Source organism: Geotrypetes seraphini, chromosome 5, assembly GCF_902459505.1.
Source record: "Geotrypetes seraphini chromosome 5, aGeoSer1.1, whole genome shotgun sequence".
Lineage (NCBI taxonomy): Eukaryota > Metazoa > Chordata > Amphibia > Gymnophiona > Dermophiidae > Geotrypetes > Geotrypetes seraphini.
The window spans coordinates 192,074,423-192,097,553 of NC_047088.1; the positions used below are offsets into that span (position 1 = coordinate 192,074,423).

Genomic DNA, 23,131 nt, shown 5'->3' on the forward strand with positions numbered 1-23,131 from the left:
TGATATAAGCTAGTTTTTTTTCAAATTAATTTTGTGGTTCCTCACATAGTAAAATCAATTTCTTAAAATCAATTAGAATACAATTTTCATTGACAAGATTACTGTATTTAGTACATCTATGAAATAAACTGTGGGCATTTTTACTAATGTATTGAGCATTGAGTATGTGAATTAGCAGGCACAGTTAGCGCGCAATGCAGTAACCATTACTACACTGTAATTGCATAGCCTGTAATGGTGAAAAAAATGGAAGGGTTGCAGGCAGGGGCAGCTCAAGGCAATATGCTGCCTGAGGCAAGAAATGTGAAGGCACCTCCACAGCACCAGAACTACAATCAGAACGTATGGAGGTTTGGAGTCATAGAAAACAGCAAACTGATGGGAATCAAATAACTATGCCCCCCTTTTACAAAAGGTTTTTACTAGAGGTTTTTACTAGAGGTTTTTAGTGCCAGCCAATGCACTGAATACTCTGCACTGCTCCTATGCTCATAGAATCTTTGACCATTGGAGCAGCTCAGAGCATTTAGCATGCCAACCGGCACTAAAATCCTCTTGTGCCTTTTTGTAAAAGGGGGGTAAGTTTGATTCTGTGAAAAAGAATATCCTAACTTAGAAGTAATGTTAGGACATTCTTTTTCATGGAGAGGGTGATTGATGCCTGGAATGACCTCTCAAGAGAGGTGGTGAAAATGAAAACAGTGACGGAATTCAAAAAAGTGTGGGATGAACACAGAGGATCTCTAATTAGAACATGAATGGTATAAATTGAACATCTAAGGCTGGTACTGGGCAGACTTTCATGGTCCGTGTCCCATATATGACAATTTGGTTTAGTATGGGCTGGGGAGGGCTTTGACGGGAACTCCTGTAATTTGGAGCACAAGGACAGTGCTGGGCAGACTTTTATGATCTGTATCCCACAAATGATGAGATGGTTTTGTTAAGCTGGAGTAAGTTTCAACAGCAACTCAAGTAGTTGGAATCTAAGGACAGTACCAGGAAGACTTCTACGGTCTATAGTCCATAAATATCAAAGAAAAAAGACAATTTAATCATGAATTTATAATGCATATAACTATTGGGCAGACTGGATGGACTGTTCAGGTCTTTAACTGCTGTTATTTACTATGTTACTATAAAATTAGAAACATAGAAAAGGACCACATGGCCCATCCAGTCTGCCTATCCATACCATATACTACCCCTTTCTCTCCCTCAGAGATCCAACAAGCCTATCCCATGCCCACCTGAATTCAATACAAACTTCATCTTTAACACCTCCATCAGGAGACTGTTTCATGCTTCTATCACCCTTTCTATAAAGTACTCCTGAGTATACCCCCTTTAACCTTCATCATATGCTCCCTCATTTCTCCTCTCTGGCAAGTATATTGAGATCTTTCAGTCTTTCCCCATATGCTTTATTAGAAAGACCATTAATCATTATAACATAGAAACATAGAAAGTTGACGGCAGAAAAGGGCTATAGCCCATCAAGTCTGCCCACTCTACTGACCCCCCCCCCCATTAGGTCTGGGTGCTAATATCCTAGTTCCTTATCTCGACCCTCGCAAGGATCCCACGTGGATGTCCCATTTTTTCTTAAAGTCAAGCACGCTGGTGGCCTTGACCACCTGTACTGGAAGCTTATTCCAGTGATCTACCACTCTTTCTGTGAAGAAATACTTCCTGGTATCACCATTAAATTTCCCTCCTCTGAGTTGAGCAGGTGTCCCCTTGTGACCGAGGGTCCTCTGGGAAAGAAAATGTCGTCTTCCCCTTCGACACGTCCTGTGATGTATTTAAATGTCTCAATCATGTTCCCCCTTTCCCTGCGTTCCTCTAGAGTGTAGAGTTGCAATTTGTTTAGTCTTTCTTCATACGAGAGACCTTTGAGCCCCGAGATCATCCTAGTGGCCATCCGCTGAACCGACTCAACTCTAAGCACGTCTTTACGGTAATGTGGCCTCCAGAATTGCACACAGTATTCCAGATGAGGTCTCACCATGGTTCTGTACAGTGGCATTATGACTTCAGGTTTGCGGCTGACGAAGCTTCTATTGATACATCCCATCATTTGCCTTGCCTTGGATGAGGCCTTCTCTACTTGTTTGGCAGCCTTCATGTCTGCACTGATGATTACTCCCAAGTCTCGTTCTTCTGAAGTCGCCCTCTGTTTAAATCTTTTTGAAAGTGCAGTCTCCAAAATTGTACAGAAATCTAAATAAGTTCTTAGAGATTTATACAAAATCACTCACAAAATGTTTAAAGAATCAGATCAAGCACACGACTGGTAACACTGTCTGGCAAGGTCTGCCTCTTTGTAGATGAAAGCAAACTCTGTAATAGGATCCATATCCCTGATGGTGTGGATCTAGCTAAGTTTGAAGAATGGTCTAAAATGCATAAATCACAGATATACAGTATGAGTCAAACAGCAAGAACCCTACCTATTATGGCTGGGGGTATTCAACACAAAATGAAAATTCTGCACACATTATTTTAAAAATTATTTGTAATTTTTATGCAAAATTTTCCCAGTCATAAGGCCTGACCACTCCTCCAACTTTCTCATTCCCTAGTAATATCACTTTTCACTCCAGGTTCCACCATCCCCAGCTTTTTCTCACTATCTTCCCTTTGAATCCCTTCACTTCTCCAGATTTCTCTGCCTCCTCCCCCACTGAGTTCTCTCTCTCCCTTTAGTCCTCAACCTCTACCTCTTCTTTCTGTCTGTGCCTCCTACCTTACTATGTCTTCCTCCTGGACCATGTGGCATTAAGGATGAAGTATGCACCTGTGCATCAAACTACTTCCTCCTCCTTTGCTGGCATGTGCCCAGGTGCTTATTTGAATTCTATATCTGTACAGAGTTTCATGTAGTTCAAATATGCAATAGGCCCAGGCCGGTAGAAGAGGAGGAAGAAGTGGTTTAATGCGCAGCTGCTTACTTCTTCCTTATGCCACATGATCTGGGAAGGCAGGGGAAGGCAGGTGGGGCTGAGTTTATACAAGAGTTCTGTAGACATGTGCCATGCGGGGAGGTAATCAGAAACCTAATTTATTTTCTGCCTTCTATTCCTTGTGTCTTTGTGCAGAATTCTGCATTGCACAGTGTCACAGAATTCCCCTAGGACTAAACAATGAATTCCCGCAGGTAGCACTACAAATAATATACTAGGCCCTAAAACACCAACACACCTACTTAAGGAATAACACTTTTGTTGTCTGGATGTTTCTCTTTTCTGTGTTCCTTTCTGTCATATGCCTATGTCCTTATGTCTTATGGACAACATAAACATACTTTTGTTGTCTGGATATTTTATTTTTTTTATTATGTTGGTCACAGTTTCTCTTTTCTGTGTTCCTTTCTGTCTTATGCCTTGTTCCATTCCCTCATGGTACCTGTCTTTGACATACTGATCTTTTCCTTAAAGCCTCTTTGTTCATTCAAATTTTACCCTCTCATTCTTCTTTTTCATCTATAGCAATTTTCAATCTGTTCTTACCCCCTAGCTATCTGTTCTCTTCCCTTTTATTTACTTCCGATTACCACATTTCTACCATCTGCACTCATTATTGTCCTCTCACTCATTTCTTTGATAGCCCTTCCATTGCTTCTCCCACATGTTTCCACCACTCATGGCATTTTCCCTACCTATCCCCTCACAGAACTTCATCTCTTGCTCACCTTTTGCCACCCATAACTGCAACTGCACCCACCCACCCATAACTGCAACTCTGGCTTTCTCTCTCTCTTTTTCCAGTCCTTCCTATTCCAGTCCAGAATCTCCTATGATCTCACGCCCTTCCCTGTGGTCTCATCTCTCATTTCCTAATGTCTGGTCTACCTTCACTAATAATTTGCTATCTAGTGGTCGTCTGCAGCAGCCATTCGAACATGCTGCCTGCCAGCACCAGTGTTTTCTCTGTATGGCGCCCACTTCTAAGAAATCAGGAAATGGCATCAGAGAGAGCAGAATGCTGTACAGAGAATACTCTGAAACCGGAGACCTCTAGTTAGCATGTGATTAGTGAAGGTAGACCAGGCAAGAGGGAAGGATAGCTACTGGACTAGAAAAGGTGGGAGAGGAAGGGGGAACTGAAAGAAGAACTGCTGAACTGGGAGAAGGTGGTGGAAGAAGAACTGCTGGACTAGGGAAGCTGAGATTGGAAAGGAAGGAGATTTGTTGAGGAGGAGGGGTACACCCTGAATTGAACAGAAGATGTATAGCAGTACTCCCTATATTTGTACGGGAGATGGGTGGCAGCAGCAAAAAGGCAGTGTGGTGGGAGTGGTGGAATAAGACAGTTGAATGTCAGCTATGCGGGGCAGTAGCAGACTGTCATGCCACTCTTTGAAACCTGCCGCTTGAAGCCACCACCACAGTTTGCCTCATTATAGGGCTGTCCCTGGTTATGGGTGTAGAATGAATGTGGACTATGCATTGCAGTTATTGCATAGTATTCCTAATTAGGAAGCATAAAGTGCATCTGTCCTAATAATGAATAAATCTATCATGTGGTAAAAAAAAAAATGCTTCTTTGCATTAACTGAATGGGAACATGCTAGGAATGTCTCAATAGTTATTACACAGGCTTTATAGTTTGACCCATGGCACATGCAAACCTTTACTAAACTGTTGTAGGAGGGCTCTATAATTTGTCCTCTGAGTTACAAAAAAAAAAAAAAAAAAAAGAACTTGGTTATGATTATTCAACAAACCATTTAATCACTGCATTGCAGTGCTGCTGAAAGACACATGGCAATGCAATGTAATATTCCTATTCATCTTTCTCTGCAGGTGGTGCAATCAGTAAACCACTTGTGGATCAAACAGTGGCAGAATCTCAGAGAGCTGTCTTTGAGTGTGAAGTGGCTAACCCAGAATCAGAGGGCAAGTGGCTGAAGGAAGGAAAACCACTGACTCTCACTGACAGTGTCAAAAGTGAAAAAGATGGCACAAAAAGACGACTTGTAATTGCAGTATCTAAACTTGATGATATTGGTGAATATTCTTACCAAGTTGCAACCTCTAAAACAAGTGCTAAGCTAAAGGTTGAAGGTTAGTATTGCTGTGATTTTAGCAAACCTGCATTGTTACAGCTTTCCAAAATTGGTGTGTCTATATGTATATATATATATATATATATATATATATATATATATATATATATACATATATATATATATATATATATATATATATATATATATATATACACACAGTAAATATATACACATATACATTTCTATACAGTATATAAATATATATACATATAAATATATGTGTATATAAATATATACACATATATATACACATATTTATATATATACACATATTATACATTAAATATACATATTATACATTATATACACATATTACACATTAAATATATGTGTATATAAATATATACACATATATATACACATATTTATATATACAATTTGTAACATATACAATTTGTAATATACATACAATTTATATACAATTTGTAATATTTATACAATTTGTAATTTATATATATATATATATATGTGTATATATATTTATATATATACACATATATATATAAATATATACACATATATATATGTGTATATAAATATATTTATATACAGTATATGCGTATGTGTGTATGCGCACCAGCAATTAAACCAGCCATTGACCTGGCATAACTGCTGGTATATAAATGCAGTAAGGGCATGTGTAAAGTACATTATTCTGTAATTTATGTGTGTAACTGGGAGCCCTGCCCATCTATATCTTCTGTGCAGTTATGTGCTATAGCGGTTAAGGATGGATTGTTAAAAGGGTGCCAAAACTATGAGCACTAAAGCCTTGATTCTCTAAATGGTGTCTAACTCCCTAGGCACACTACCATTTAGGCCTAAGTCATTCCACACCCAAACTCCAACCTGAAACCACCCCTAACCATGCCTACTTGCTATGTAGTCACATCAGTGTAGACGCCAACCATGAGGTGGTAGGCGCCTGCTGAGTTAGGCACCTACTGGCAAATTAATTTTTTTAAAATCATTTTTGTTTTTTAATAACACTTTCAATTATCAGCACTGAATAAGCCAATTAAGAAAATTAAGTTAGGCACCTAGATTGGCTAGGTGTACCAATCTAGGTGCCTAACTGTAGGCATTTTTTATAGAATCAGGGCTTAAGCGCAAATTCTGTAATGGCAATTGTGTGCAAAATTGCCATTATAGAATAGGGTGTAAGTTGTTATGCATGCACCTAACATTGGGTGTTATCACACTTTAGTAAAAGGACCCCTAAGCTGGCCGTACAACTGGAACTATTCTAAAACTTGTATACCCAAATTTGTATGCTAGTCTGAAATTTCGATGCCCAACTTTATAGAATCTGAGGGTTAATTCATATAAATGTCTCTTTTCTGTGCATTAAATTATAGACCACAGTTTATAAAATAGCATTTGGCACAAGGATCTGCACCAAATTTAAGTATGAGGATTGGTATGGATAGGTCTTATTCTGTAACACTGTGCACAAATTCCAGGAATTTGAGCTGCCCGTGCCCCTCCCATGACCACGGCCCCTTATTGGATCCACACAGAAAAATGTACGTGCTCATCTTTATAGAAAAGATGAGCAAATTTCAATTTTTGCCAATTAACACAAGTAATTGATAATGCCCAATTATTGATAGTAATTGACTTGTTGAGCAATTAATCTGTGCATTCAAATCGGGTGCACACTCAAATTTGTGGCTCAAAATTTTGAGCACCATATATAGAATTAGGGGGACAATGGGTGTAAAACTGTAGTTATAGAATTACCCTTTAAATGTATAGCAGTGATACTGAGCTGCTATATTTATAGCTGTATGGTTAAGATCCCAACTTTTTCTGTCCTAACATATACTACTTAACTATAAAGATAGTGACTGAGCATTACTACTACTACTACTATTAATTATTTCTATAGCGCTACCAGACACAGTCAGCACTATACAGAGTCACAAAGCTGGTAGCAAGAATAAAAACCCGCTCTCCATGATTTCTCTATTCTGTTACCATATGAATATTGCAGGAATTGTCAGAAGAGCTGTTTATTGGCACCATCCAAACAGTGCAGCTGAAAATCCATAGATAGGAGACATCTGTATAATGGTAGCCACTAGATGAATAAGTCCTTTTGAATATTCACAGAAATTGCTTTATTCAAATCTTGCCTCTTTAGCTACCCTATTATAACATAGAAACATGACGGCAGATAAAGGCCAAATGGCCCATCTAGTCTGCCCATCCACAGTAACCATAACATTAGCATTCGCATTCCCGTCACCTGCAACTGAAAGCTAATCACCATCAATCAATAATCACACAACTCAGTTTTATTGGAATAAATATTTGGCCGCAGCTTTATTATCTATCTGAATATTATCTTCACTTACAATACAATCTGTGTCCAAAAACCAACAAACCCCCAATGCATATTTCACACATCCCCAGGGAGCTATTCGGTGTCGAAACTAGCTCCAGTTAAGTCTTTAAATTTATAACATTCCCCCAAACATGGCCCACGGTGACGCAAGGCCATGCTTCCCCTCCACTCCCCCCAAACATGACCCACGGTGACGCCAGGTCATGCTTCCCCTCCCCCCAAACATGACCCACGGTGATGCCAGGTCATGCTTCCCCTCCCCCCAAACATGATCCACGGTGACGCAAGGCCATGCTTCCCCTCGCAGCGGTATCGCATACGAGTGTTACATTTATTTATTTATTAACTGCTCATCTCCCAGATCCAACTGGGCCAAACCCCATTTTCCGCCCCACCCAAAGCTGCGACCACCTCCCCCAACCCCATAAGCTTCACCAAATCCACCCAAGTCGACATATAACATGTACACCCCCCACCCCACCCCACAACACTAACACAAAACATAACACCAGCACAAATGGGAGGGAGGGAGGGATAATCTTTTCCTGAAGAGACTACTCTACTGTTCCCCTTTCCTCACAGAATTCACTCCAAACTGCCACAACATCCAACCAATCACGTGACTGCTCCACCCCATCACCTTAGAAACCTCCCTAATCATTTTTCTTTCTTACAAGCTCTGTCTGTTAACCCTTTCTTACTTCCTCTTATAAAATTGTCAATCTTTATTCTACAGACCCTTGATAACACCTCATATATTCCCTTTACCCTCTGTCCACCCTGCCCCCATCACTCAATAAATATTACCAGCCGGTGACATCAGCTCAGCTAATGTTATATCACACCAGATGAATCTGGTGTTCTTCTTAACATTAGCATTCGCATTCCCGTCACCTGCAACTGAAAGCTAATCACCATCAATCAATAATCACACAACTCAGTTTTATTGGAATAAATATTTGGCCGCAGCTTTATTATCTATCTGAATATTATCTTCACTTACAATACAATCTGTGTCCAAAAACCAACAAACCCCCAATGCATATTTCACACATCCCCAGGGAGCTATTCGGTGTCGAAACTAGCTCCAGTTAAGTCTTTAAATTTATAACATTCCCCCAAACATGGCCCACGGTGACGCAAAGCCATGCTTCCCCTCCCCTCCCCCCAAACATGACCCACGGTGACGCCAGGTCATGCTTCCCCTCCCCCCAAACATGACCCACGGTGACGCCAGGTCATGCTTCCCCTCCCCCCAAACATGATCCACGGTGACGCAAGGCCATGCTTCCCCTCGCAGCGGTATCGCATACGAGTGTTACATTTATTTATTTATTAACTGCTCATCTCCCAGATCCAACTGGGCCAAACCCCATTTTCCGCCACAAGCGGTGACAGCCTCGAGCTTGTCACCGCTCCCCCCACCTCATAAGCTGCGGCCAACATCTTTAAAACAAGTCTCCAACAAATTCTATAGAGTACCCCAATAAAATTGGCCAAACCTATGCCTGAAAAGTAGACAGCATCAGGATAATAATGTCTAGGGAAAATAGCTGCAACAACTCATGAGAAGCCACTCTAAACCCCCAAAAGCTATCTGTAACTCCAAAAGCTTAGTATTAAACCCATTTATGCAACCACTCAATAGCAACCATGTCCCAGTCCTCCTTACACACTCAATAGAGGACCAAACAAAACAAAAGGGGTGAGGGCATTAGGGAAAACACAGACACAGATCCCGCCTCAGGGGCAGTATGAAATCCTCTCCTTTTGCTGAACAAATGTCACAACCCATCTAAAGAATCAGAAGTGAAACAGAATAGGAGATTAAGAAATTGGATTTGCTGTAAAAGGATTAGCAAGAGTCATTCCCAACAAATGCTCCATTCACCTAACCATAAAATCTATAGTCCATGCCCCACTGGACTCAGAAACAGCTAAGACAATCCTCCCCAGCCCACTAGAATGGTACACAAGATACTGCACATTCCCGTTACTCCACACACACGTACAAAAGAATCCAAATTCCTGATCCTTCCAAGCAGGTGACCAGGGAATAGGCAATTGCATTTAACCTGCAGTCAACCCAACATCTTCAAACAGCTACCCCTTGAACACAATAGCAGGTTGAGAAGGTGCCAGCTCACCCACTCGATAAGCTGATAAGTGCCACAAAAAGGCTAATCGCCAGAGCACCACTACAAATCATGAAGTGCACACATCAGGCAATACTGCAAACAAATGTCACCAAACCCTCATACAAAAAACAAACAAACAAGTAAACCCTGCACATGGACACTGGATCACACACACCCACAACCAATTTCAGTACCAATTTCATAACTTCCATAAAATTCCCACACCAGCAAATGTCCAGTGAACCATCTTCCAAAATCATCCTACAAACAAACCATACAGAACTAATAGAACATTCGGCTGCTTCATATGAGAAAAGAGCAACGCACCTCTGGCACCCAAAAATTGCAGAAAATGAGACAAAAAAGCAGTTTGGCTCCCAGTACATAGCCAGCGCCTTGCAGTTCCTCGTAACCCAGTCTGAGGACATAAGCAAAGCCACCTAGAAAAAACATAAGGGCAGATAAAGACCAAAATGTCCAGCCAGTATATCCCTCCACAGCAACAATTAACTTCTCCTCTCTCCCAGAGAGTCCATGTGCCTATCCAATGCCTTCCCCAATTCAGAAACTATTTCATGCATCTACCTCACCTTCTGTAACAACATAGTGCCATACAGTACTGCAGAGCCCAGCACTGCTGCACTGCATCCCTTGCCCTCTTACTCTGGATTTGCTGTCTAATAAAAGGGGAGTCATCTCATGTATAGTTAGGCCACATAGGTATTTAAACATCACTATTATCTCCCTTCTCATGCCCTTCCTCAAAGTATACAGATGGAGATCATGAACTCAGTTCCCATATGCCTATAGGACATAGACCATCAACCCTTTTAGTAGCTTTCCTTTGAACTGAACTTAAATGTACACAAAATTCACAAGGAGGTCTTACCAAAATTTTTACAGGGGCAGCAAACTTCCATTGTCCTGCTGGCCATACAGATCCCCATGCACCCAAACATCTGTCTAGCTTTTGCTAGCACTATTATAACCTGGTTGCCTCCTGAAGCTCATCACATATAATCACACTAAACCCCACTTCTCATTCGTACACCAAGGTCTTTCTTCATCCCAGAATCACACCATGCGAGCATGAAATCTGAGCTGCACAATAGGAAGCCATTCTACAAACTTAAGCCCATCCTTGTTAGGCACACCATCAGGACTGTCTGGTCCATTACTGTTTTGGCCTCCTCCACAAAAAGGCAAATCTTACTTACAACCCTACAACAATCCCACTTACAAAATTGTGAAAAGAACAAGCCCAATAACAAAGCTTCAAACACACTACTGATAAGATCCCCCCTTGGCATAGCCATCTCCTGGGACCATAACCCACTGACACCTTACTGACCAACTAGTTCCTGCCCCAGACCATCAGTGGAGCCCCCCATACCGAGAACACTGAGTACGATATGCCTATGAAAATGGTAAAATTACTAAAATCAAAATACACCATATTCACCACACTCTCCTTATCCAAACCCATCTCTAGTGAATCCCCAAGCTCTGTTGTAAAAGTGTTTCTATTGAGTTACTTACCAAAAAGTCAAACTTACCTGCCTGTATATCCCTAGTGCTGCCTTTTTTCCATTTGTTGTGGAGAGAAACCACATCCTCCCTGCTCTATTCCTGCATTACCCACTCCCGACTCTAAAGAAGCAGTGAGAAGGTCAGTCAGCAGAGTCACCAGAACTACCCCCAAATTCCTGCATTACCCTTGGATGTACCTCGCAGTATCCACCTGTAGTTCTAACGAACCCTCACAACCCAAGCCACTGAAAATCAATCAGGGTTTATTACACCTCCTGCCCCAGTCACATGAGGTGTTTGTACACCCTAATCCCCAAACACTTCAGCTGTGAACCCAGAACAGAAAATATTAGTGAAGAAGTCAGCTATCTTTTTATCAGCTGTTACTTTGGGTTCCACAATATCACTTTGCATGTCTTCCTATCCCTAATAAATCTAAAACTGTCTTGTACCCCATCATTACCGTGGCAGCTATTTATCCTTCCATCTCCATCTTCACTTTCCAGACTACTCGACTAACCCCTCCTTAACTCTATCCAATAGTGCCTCTGATGCCTTGCACCTCATAAGAATATAAAAATTGTGATACTGGGACAGACCAAAAGTCCAGCAAGAACAGTATCCTGTTTCCAACAGTAGCTAACCCAGGACCCAAGAACCTAGTGAGATCCTATAATCCAAATTCCATGCCCTAGTAATAAAACAGAAATTATGCTGCCTATCGTAGAGGATTTCCCCAAGCCATCTCAATAAGGCCCTATGTACTTCTCTGTTAGGAAAGTATCCAAACCTTTTTTAAACCCCGCTAAGCTAACTGATTTCACCTCATTCTCCAGCAATGAATTCCATAGATTAATCACATGTTGTGTGAAGACATATTTCTCTGGTTTGTTGTAAATCTAGTACTTAATAGCTTCATTGCACACCCCCTAGTCCTAATATTTTTGGAAAGAGTGAATAAGCAATTCACATCCACCCTTTTCTCTGCACTCCACTCAGTAGTTCCTATACATGACATACACAATAACTGTGTTCAAATTTGCTTACTACTTACCTAGATGATTCCCCACTAACACCATAAAAACTTTTCCCTTTAATTTCTCCAGCACAAATAAACCAAACCCTCATTTTTATTACAATGCCCCCCTTTCCACAGAGACAGACACCAAGAAATCTATTTCCCCTAACACACACACACCACAAACCTAGAAAAAAAAAAAAACAACAACCCACAAGTACATAATATGAATGTACCTGAAACACCAAGAATAGGTCATCTCCAGCTAAGCTAACAAGTCAGGACAGCTGACACCAAGCTGAATCGACACAGAAAGAATGCCAGTCACAGGAAGATACAAGAGAACCAGAAAGGCCACAGCACAAAAGAAAAATTAGGAAAATGGCCCCTATTGACACTCCAAACAACATTTTAAATCACAATGCTGTGAAAATAGTGATGCCGTACAGTCATGCAGCTGATGAGCACATAACTATTGCAATGGCAGCTGCCAGTGCTCCTCAGCTCCCAGACACGGGAACACCAAATCTGCGAAGGCCGCAAATCCACAACTCTGCCTAGCTGTAAAAAACAAACACCTGAATGCAGCATCAGCATCTCCCAACTCCCTCCTTACCTCTAACACCAGAATTTCACGTCAAATCCTCAAACCTTTCCATAAGTGCCCAACCGTGTGGCACACAGAGCAGCCAGTCACTACCCTCGTGAACTAAAGACCAACCACCTGCCAGCTCCCCTAAACTAGCCTACTAAGAAACAACCTGGCTAAATTACACCTCAACAGAAAGACCTCTCTGTGTCACACGAAATAACCCCAACAGGTAAGTCCCTCTCTGACATACTGTACATTAGCGAGCAAACACCTTTCACATCCCATCTCCCTCACAGCCAACCCACTCTGCCCACGGTCGTGCAGACAACTCACCAAATGGCAGCCCAACGCTAACTGCTGCTCCTCACAGGGGACTGTTGTACTGCCAGGCTGTTAAACCAACACAGAAGAGCCCAAACTTCTCCTCTCCATTGCAGTCTCTGCTTAATCAGGCAACAAATCCAGCACCTGGCAGACAAAATAGCCTGCTCTGACTAAAACACAGACACAGAGAAAGTTAACAAGGCAAAAAATTCCCTTACTCAAAATAAAACAAACTTCTTAACATTAAAATCACAACGAAGAATAATATTCTTAGTAAGAATTAATATACTCTGAAGAGAATAATCTTTTCCTGAAGAGACTACTCTACTGTTCCCCTTTCCTCACAGAATTCACTCCAAACTGCCACAACATCCAACCAATCACGTGACTGCTCCACCCCATCACCTTAGAAACCTCCCTAATCATTTTTCTTTCTTACAAGCTCTGTCTGTTAACCCTTTCTTACTTCCTCTTATAAAATTGTCAATCTTTATTCTACAGACCCTTGATAACACCTCATATATTCCCTTTACCCTCTGTCCACCCTGCCCCCATCACTCAATAAATATTACCAGCCGGTGACATCAGCTCAGCTAATGTTATATCACACCAGATGAATCTGGTGTTCTTCTTTATCTCTTTCTCTCTCTGAGAGATCCCATGTTCCTATCCCAGGCCCACTCTCCCAGGCCTATCCCAGACACACTCTCTGTTTCCACCACCTCTTCCAGGAGACTGTTCCATGCATCTACCACCCTTTCTATAAAAAAAGTATTTCCTCAGATTACTCCACAGCCTATCACCTCTTAACTTCATCCTATGCCCTCTCATTGCGGTTTCTTTTCCAATGAAAGAGACTTGACTCATGCACATTTATATTATGTAGGTATTTAAACGTCTCTATCATATCTCCCCTCTTCCACCTTTCTAACAATCAAAACATATAAATTACAAATTGTCCACTATCCCAGCCAAAATAATCTGCTAATTCAGATATATTGAACAATTGGATGACAATGAGCAACAGTTTTGATCATGATAGCAGATCATGGTATTCTGATGTGTCCCTATTTGTTGTTACAGTTTTTAAACAAGGCAATATTTTAGATCTTTTTGCACATTATTTTAATTCAATAACTAAATTTGCATATTTTTCAGCTGTTAAGATCAAGAAGACTTTAAAAAACCTAACCGTGACAGAAACGCAGGATGCCATCTTCACTATCGAGCTGACGCACCCTGATGTTAAAGGAGCTCAGTGGATTAAAAATGGCGTTGAACTTGAATCAAATGACAAATACGAAATCACAGTGGAAGGAACTCTTTATAAGCTCAGAGTTAAACACTGCGCAGTTACTGATGAATCTGTGTACAGTTTTAAACTTGGAAAGATAGCAGCCAATGCCAGACTTCATGTTGAAAGTAAGTTATCCTAGGTTAATGTTAGATGTAACTATAATTATAGATTAATTTCAGTTCAAAATTCTTATGTAATTATTATCATGTGATTTATTTAAGCTGTCAAAATTATCAAGAAGCCAAAAGATGTTACTGCTTTGGAAAACACCATGGCTACTTTTGAAGTTAGTGTCTCCCATGATACTGTACCTGTTAAATGGTTTTACAAGAGTTTGGAGATTAAGCCAAGCGACAAGTACAGAATGGTTTCAGAAAGGAAAGTTCACAAGCTGGTACTGCAAAACATAATCCCATCTGATGCTGGAGAGTACACTGCTGTGGTTGGACAACTGGAATGCAAGGCAAAACTGTTTGTAGAGAGTAAGTGTTTTCATCGTTGTTTCTCTGTCTTGACTCGGACATTCCCAAAATTACACGATCTCTTCTAATTGTAAATCGCATGCATAATTTTTTTTCATTCTACTTTTTTGCACCTTAGCTTTACACATCACAAAGACTATGAAGAGTATTGAAGTGCCTGAAACAAAAACAGCTTCTTTTGAATGTGAAGTGTCTCATTTTAATGTTCCTGCTGTTTGGTTGAAAAATGGAGTTGAAATTGAAATGAGTGAGAAGTTTAAAATAGTGGTTCAGGGGAAACTCCACCAGCTGATTATTATGAACACAAGCACCGAAGATTCTGCAGAATATACCTTTGTCTGTGGGAATGACAAAGTCAGTGCAACTCTGACCGTGAAGCGTAAGTCAGATGCTGAATTATCATACAATGTTTTCTAAATTTATAAATTATAGGAGCAATATTCCAATTAATTTAACTGAACAGAAGAGGCTTCTGGCTAGTGCAACTATTTGTGCCTTTGAATATCAACATTAATCACTAAAGCTGTAGCTGGCTACTTTGTGGAGAGTCTGGGGATGGAGTCAGCACTTATGCAGTTAAGTGATAATACTCAGTATTTAACTGCTTAACTTAACCAAAAATAATTGGATTACAAAAAACTCAGTTCTAGCTTTATCCATTTTTGATATATTTTGCTGAATATTGCACTTAACCTGGATATTCAATGCTGGTATCTGGATATGGTCCAGCATTGAATACTGGGCACAATGCCACTGGCACCCAAAAAACACAGATCACTGCTTGCTGAACATTGACCCTTATTGTGAAAAAGATCAACAAGCTTTGTGGTACCAGTTAAAAAGCCATAAGAACATAAGAATAGCCTTACTGGGTCAGACCAATGGTCCATCTAGCCTAGTAGCCCGTCTTCATGGTGGCCAATCTAGGTCGCTAGTACCTGGCAAAAATCCTAAAAGTAGCAACATTCCATGCTACTGATCCAGGGAAAGTAGTGGCTTCCCCCATGTCTGGCTGAAAAACAGACTAAGGACTTTTCCTCCAAGAATTTGTCCAAACCTTTCTTAAAACCAGTTATGTTAACTGTTCTTACTACAACCTCTTGTAATATGTTCCAGAGTTTAATTATTTTCTGAATAAATAATATTTCCTCCTATTGGTTTTAAAAGTATTTTCCTATATACCCTGAAAAAGATGCATATTTCATACATTTAAGCATGCACTGTGTGGCCCCCACCCCTTCTCTGCCTAGGCTCCTCCCCCAAACAAACCTATATACCCAAATCACTACATACTTGTATGCAGGGAATAATGATATGAGAGGCATTTAGGCACATTAGCAAATATGCATAAAAATCCTTTATAAAATTCCCCTTACATGTGTAGGTTCCATGGTCTATAAAAAAAAATCCCCTTTTGTGAATTCAAACAATAGAATAGAGGCCATTTGATTGCATCTGATATGGGCAGCATAGACACCTGTTCCACAGAATGCACCGGTTTAATTTTCTAACAACAAAGAGTTAAATGTTGAAATTGAAAAAGGACATAAAACATAAGAACATAAGAATTGCCGCTGCTGGGTCAGACCAGTGGACCCAGCAGTCCATTCACGCTGCAGCCCTGATAGAAGCTGGCATCAACATAAAACATTTTCTAGCACATTCAGTAAAAAAAAATACCTAGAAATATAATTATTGTGATTCTCTGAATACTTTGCTATGCCTTATCCTTGCTCAGTTTTAGCATGTATGTTTTGTCCTTTTTTGCAGCAATCTTGATAACATCCATGCTCAAGGACATGAAGGCTGAAGAAAAAGACACAATCACATTTGAAGTAACTGTGAACCATGAAGGCATTGTCTACAAGTGGCTGAAGAATGGTATTGAGATCAAATCAACTGATCACTGCCAAATAAAATCCAAAAATCTTTCACATTCTCTTACCATAAAAAATGTCCACTTTGGGGATGGAGCACAATATAGTTTTGTTGCTGGAAAAGCTGTATCATCAGCCACCTTATATGTAGAAGGTATTGCCTTTGAAATTTTACATTTGGTTGATATTGTAATTATGTCTATTCAGTGAATAGTAACAGCAATATTGTATGTGAAATTTCCCTAGCTCGCCACATTGAATTTAGGAAACACATTAAGGATATCAAGGTTGTTGAGAAGAAACGAGCCACTTTTGAATGTGAAATTTCAGAGCCTGATATTTTAATTCAGTGGATGAAAGATGGACAAGAGCTCCAAATTACAGACAGGTAATATGAATTCAAGCATTTTACTAAGGTCCCCTTTTAACAAGCTGCATAAGAACTTTTTTAATCACAGACCATTGTGGTAAAAGGTCTGACACTCATAGAATTCCTATGAGTGTCAGAGCTTTTACCACAGAGGTCTGTGATTTAAAAAACAAAACAAAACCTTATACACCTTGATAAAAGGGGGCCTAAAATTGTTGCCTAATTTAAATGTTTCTATCCAAAACAGAGATCTGTGGTTGCTCAGTGGTATTTGAGTCAATCTGAAGGCCTAGTTTACAAAGATGTTTCTCTTATCGTTAGATATACAATATGTCTGAATCATACCAAAAAAGTAAAGCCAATAACATAAAATGTATTAATACAAATACATAAAATGTATTAATACAATAACATAAAATGTATTAATACAAATAATCTATTATTCCATAGCCCTCTCTTCTCATATCTAAACCCCATGGTCAGTGTTGACTTCAGATGATGTCCACAGCACTTAAAGTTAAACCTGGATATTCAGCAGCAGCCAGTACCCAGATTCTGGTGCTGAATATCTGGATATAAGCCATCTGCCAGAGCTTATCCATGTAAAGCTAATGTTCAGTGCCTTTACCTGAATGCATATTCAAGTATGTTAGGTCATCTGGTTTGCTATCAAAACTTTCACATATATATATCAGGTACAGGGGTAGAATATCTGCAGTACACAGATAGATTGTGGCTCTGCCTTAGTTTCACTATCCATATAGCACAAAGTGGTCAGTAATTATTATCCAGATAATACTGCTGAAAATCACTGGTTGGCCTGGTGATCAACACTTATCAAAGTAGGTGATACTCTTACCTAGATAAGTGCTGCTGAATATCGGGCTCTCGTTAAAAAAAAAAAATGTTTCTAGTAAATCTAATAAAGTGCATTTTTAAATGTGTTTTGTAGATTCAAAGTTCAGAAGGAAAGGTTTGTGCATCGTCTGCATTTCCCAAATGTGCGGATGTCGGATGCTGGCCAATATAGTGCAATAGCTGGAGGAAATATGTCCACTGCTAACCTGTATGTGGAAGGCCGTGATGTTCGCATCACTCCTGTTCGGAAAAACGTTCATGTACGTACCGTGAAACATTTGGCATAGCAATCATACATTTTTAGAACATTGTTATGAACAGTGAAGTAAATATTCAGGCACTGGCTATCTGATTAAGAGGAATGTATAAGTTGGTTATCTGTAAATGTATATCTAGAAAGAGTCGAGGAGTGGCCTAGTGGATAGAGCTGCTGCCTCAGCACCCTGAGGTTGTGAATTTGATCCTAGCACTGCTGCTTGTGACTTTGGGAAAGTCAGTTAATCCTCCATTGCCCCAGATAGTATAGTTAGATTGTGAGCCTGTTGGGACAGATATGGAAAATACTTAGATTACCCGATTTTCAAAACTTCATAAAGGTGGTTAATAAATAAATATCAATTTATGTCCGAGCTTTTTCAAAATACAGAAATAAAGTTAACTGATTAGTTTAGATCATCTATTTTTCTAGCCCATTTGGTTAATTTTAAGCTGTGGCCTGGAACACCTCAGTTGCCAAATAATGAGTTATTTGATTAAAATTTAACCAACCTGCCGGCCCAAGTTTTTAAATGTATGTGGATTTAGCTCACAGCTTTTCAGTAGTGGCTCAATGCAAATTATATTCAGGTGCAGTAGATATTTCCCTGTCCTGAGAGGACTTGCAGTCTCACAGATGGAGATACTAACATGCATTATTTTACTGTAGGCTTCGTCTGGTAATAACACGTTAATGGTGTTAGCATAGACTAACATGAAAGTGCATTTACTACTCGGAAGGTGATCAGTGTAGGTAAAGTGGCAAATCAAATACAATAAAACATAAAATTTGCTGAAGTTCTCAACTCACTGGCCTAACCACTAGGCTGTACCTCTAGTCCTCTCCTGAATCTAACTAGATAAATCTTCTGAATGACTCCAGTGTGTCTATGGTAAAGCTGTTGAAAAAATGCTAAATATTTCAGAATAGTTCAGGAAACTAAAATATCTTTACATGCTCATACTTTAAATACTTCAAAGTATTTGTGCAAGCACTATTGTTGATATTGTTCTGAATCTGGAGTGGGTAGATTAAAAAAGTAACTTCAAAAACATTGCCACTCAGAAAAAATGCTGGATGCCTCAAACCATCAACCAGAATTCAAAAAAGGCAAGGGACAAGCAAAGAAGATCCTTAGTGGTGGAGAAGTGAGAGTAAAACCAGATTTTGAGGATATTTCAATAGGCTAGATATACCTTACAAAGATGATCTGCCACTGTTTATCATGCACCTGTGTTTAACCAGTCTTTTTATTCGGTCGATTTATTTGCAGGTTGTTGAGAGACAACGAGCAGTCGTTGAATTTGAAGTCAATGAAGATGATATTGATACTCACTGGTATAAGGATGGCATAGAGATTAATTTCCAGGTTGAAGAACGATATAAATACATTGTAGAGAGAAGAATACATCGAATGAGTATCACTGAGACCATAACAAGTGATTCTGGAGAATATACCTTCGCAGCAGGAAGGAACCGGAGTTCTGTAACCCTTTTTGTTAATAGTATGTATGGATTTAATTTTCTAACCTGCTTTCTTCTTAGGTGTATTACATCTTGGTAAATCCATTATCCTACAAATATACAGATCTCATGTGGGAGAAAAAGATTTGAGATATATTGAGCTTTATTTGCAACACTATGGGAAAGGTATCGCAGTACTGAAAGAACAAAATGTTCTGATAATTTTTCTTATTTCTAGTGCCTGAACCACCTCAGATTATTAAGGAACTGGAACCCTGTGCTGTGGAGTCTGGCAGACCTGCACGGTTCTGTGCCATCATTTCAGGCAGACCCGAGCCCAAGGTTTCTTGGTACAAGGATGGGCAACCCCTTTCTCCAGGCTTTAAGTGCAAGTTTCTTCATGATGCACAAGAATACACTTTACTGCTGATTGAAACTTTCCCTGAAGATGAGGCACTCTACAGTTGCGAAGCCACAAATGATTATGGTGTGGCCAGTACTTCAGCTTCACTTTCAGTTGAAGGCAAGTTATAGGACTGCAATGCCAGAATCGTATTGGAAATGTTGGTGTAACCACTGTATGGTATATGTTTTTTTTGTATGACATATGCATAACTATGTTTACTCTCTTTTTAGTTGTAGAAGCTGTTTCTCCTGATCTAGAAATGCCAGTGTTCCCACCAACTATCATAGCACCAATTCGAAATGCTGTTACCGCTGAAGGGCAGTCGGCACGCTTTCAATGCAGAATTGCAGGGACAGGTCAGTAAAAGAAACAAATGGTTTTATAGAAGTTTATGTAATGTCTAGTTAATGGGGATGCGCATTTATGATGCACATTTGGTTCCTTAGTGGACGAAGGGGGGGTGATGGTAATATTTAGTGTGTGCTAAATTAATTTAATGCATGTTAGCCTATGAATGAATGTGTGTACTGTCTTCTAGCTCACGTTAAAATGTTCAAATGCTCATTAAAAATTTTGAATTAAATTGAATGTGTGAATTAAATGGACACCATTTGGATTGCGCTAATGGGAAAGAGAACTTTTTTTGAAATAAAACTCTTGATCTTGTGAATATTTTTTTGATAGAACTATAACGATACCTTGCATTTTTAGCTTTTCATTGCATTTTTAGTTTTCATTGAAGGCCCTTTTATCAAGCTGCACTAGGCAGATTGCTTGGGTTTTACCACATGATAGATATCAGCATGTATCTGTATTAATGACTGCTGCATATTAAAACAACCAGCACAGTATAAATCCCATGCTAGCTACTTAATGCCATGAGTGGTGAAAATTGTGTAATTTGGGAAGAGTGGTAGGCTATGACAGCTAACTTGCTGATCTAATCCACATACTAGCTGTCACAACTGCTGAAAGAACAGCTGAACTTACCTAAAGCTGAACTCAAAAGGAGTTGTTAACTAAGAGGCACCACCAGCTTTTTGGTAGGACAGCTGGTGACAGGTGAATTGCTGCAGTAATGCACTTCCCTGGCCTTCTAATCTTCCCTAATGGCTGATCCCCTTCTGATGCCTGAACCACCTCCTGGTTTACCCCTAGATATGCAATTCCCATCCCAATCCACCCTCTGCAGGTTAGATCTTCCTCCAAGACAGAAAGACCTCTGACACAACAAACCCTGCCCCCCATGCAAAATCTCTGTCCCAACAGAAATACCTCACACCTCCAAAGAAATAGCTAATACTCTGCCCCTCCCCTTGTACTACCTTCTCCCACTACCCAAACCTTCCATTGCCCTTACAAGAAATAGGAATACACAGCTTAAGAGATTGATTGCAATTTGTGTTATTCATTTACTGCAAGTTTGATGACGCCTATGTAACCTACATTGTTTGTAAATGCTATATTTTATTTAGTAACTTCTCCCTTCCCCAAGGTAGGAAATGTTTAGTGCTATAAAAAATACTGGAGTTCTGATGATAACCTTTTGTCAGCAGTGTTGCAGTTACTAAAAATAGTTTTTTGTTTCTTTGATAGTTTTGCAGTTCTCTCTACCTTTAGTGAGTGATATTTAACTGCTGGGGTCATTTCTGCTTAATTGTCAAACAATGTCTAATTACAAGTTGTTCAGTTACAAAGTTTAGTTTAATGCTATGTTTCACTTTCTGTGTCTTAATATTTTTCTTTACTTTGTACAGACCTGAAAGTAAAGTGGTATAGCAAGGATAGAGAGATAAAGCAATCACGCTTCTTCAGGATGACTCAGTTTGAAGATACCTACCAGCTGGAAATTGCTGAAGCCTACCCTGAGGATGAGGGAATTTACACTTTTGTGGCCAGCAATTCTGTTGGCCAAGTGTCATGTACTGCTACCTTAAGATTAGAAGGTAGGTTATAAGAAATATCCACCAAGTGTAGTTTGTACCATAATAATACAAAAAAAATACATGTTGATTTGAGTCTCTGTCCATCTGTCCATCTTGTCACTGTCATTTGTTTCTACCAACCATTACCATCTTAAAATGTCCATGGCATGTATTTTTTTATTCATGGGATCTTGAACATTCACCACATCTTTTACAATGCACTTCATTATATATCTACTTTACCCTTCATCAACTGCTTGGTTTCTTTTTATACCATTTCATGCTTACTATATCAACAGAGGTAAAAATGCCCTGTTGATTTTAATCCAGTAAAGAAATAATCTTGTTCAAACTACTTATCTTGGGTAAAATAAAAACAAATTTGAGTATTTGTAAAAATCATTCTAATCTAATATTATAACCTTAACTTAGTAAAAATATACTTAGGGATCCTTTTACTAAAGTGCATTAAATGTTTGCAGTTACTGCTGCTTAACACAAGAAATTAACATGTGGTAACTAAAGATTTCATGTAGTACCTATTGGGGGCTTGACAATAATTTTTATTGTAGGTTTAGGTTTAAATGGCTATTTGCATGCAGTACTCTGGTTGTAATTAGCACTGATGCACATTTATCTGTATTAATTGCAAAACTCAACATGCAGTAGTTGTCACTTTCTAAATGCAGTATGTCTCCAAGCCTATTCTCCACCTATGCCCTACCTAGTTGTGCCCCAAACACAGAAATCCTATAACTCACAAATTAGCCCACACTGCTTGAAAAAGTATCCCAAAAGCAGTCACCATGTTTGTGTGGTAACAGTAACAGGTACCAATTTGCATATTAACCTCCAAATTCTATAAAGGTTGCCCAAATATGGGTATGCGACTTAACTGATTAACAAGCCATTAACAAGTGAAAATTGGATGCTAACAGTCAATTATTGACGTTAATGCATGCATCTATCTGTGTGCTATTCTATGACAATGGGTACTGAAATCCCATAAAAATAATAATAATAACTTTATTTTTGTATATCGCAATACCACAAGCAGTTCAGAGCGGTTTACAGAAGAAGAGACTCATAATGTATAACTTTAAATGGGGTGCAGCCATGGGTTGATAAGTGTACCTTGTAGTGTCTCGGTAGGTTCCCTGGGTGTTTCCA

At 39.5% G+C, this 23,131-nt stretch overlaps 1 protein-coding gene across 18 annotated transcripts in view; it reads left to right on the forward strand.

Annotated features, from left to right (window-relative positions):
• TTN (titin) overlaps positions 1–23,131 on the forward strand; it is a 461,697-nt gene that overhangs the window by 62,070 nt on the left and 376,496 nt on the right. For all 18 annotated transcript variants that reach the window (XM_033947057.1, XM_033947058.1, XM_033947060.1 and 15 more), the window contains 11 exons: positions 4,809–5,069; positions 14,185–14,448; positions 14,545–14,805; positions 14,924–15,184; positions 16,576–16,836; positions 16,929–17,070; positions 18,005–18,170; positions 19,440–19,671; positions 19,869–20,153; positions 20,267–20,392; positions 21,794–21,982. In XM_033947057.1, the coding sequence (XP_033802948.1) occupies positions 4,809–5,069; positions 14,185–14,448; positions 14,545–14,805; positions 14,924–15,184; positions 16,576–16,836; positions 16,929–17,070; positions 18,005–18,170; positions 19,440–19,671; positions 19,869–20,153; positions 20,267–20,392; positions 21,794–21,982 (2,448 nt within the window). The remainder of the gene's footprint in view (positions 1–4,808; positions 5,070–14,184; positions 14,449–14,544; positions 14,806–14,923; positions 15,185–16,575; positions 16,837–16,928; positions 17,071–18,004; positions 18,171–19,439; positions 19,672–19,868; positions 20,154–20,266; positions 20,393–21,793; positions 21,983–23,131) is intronic.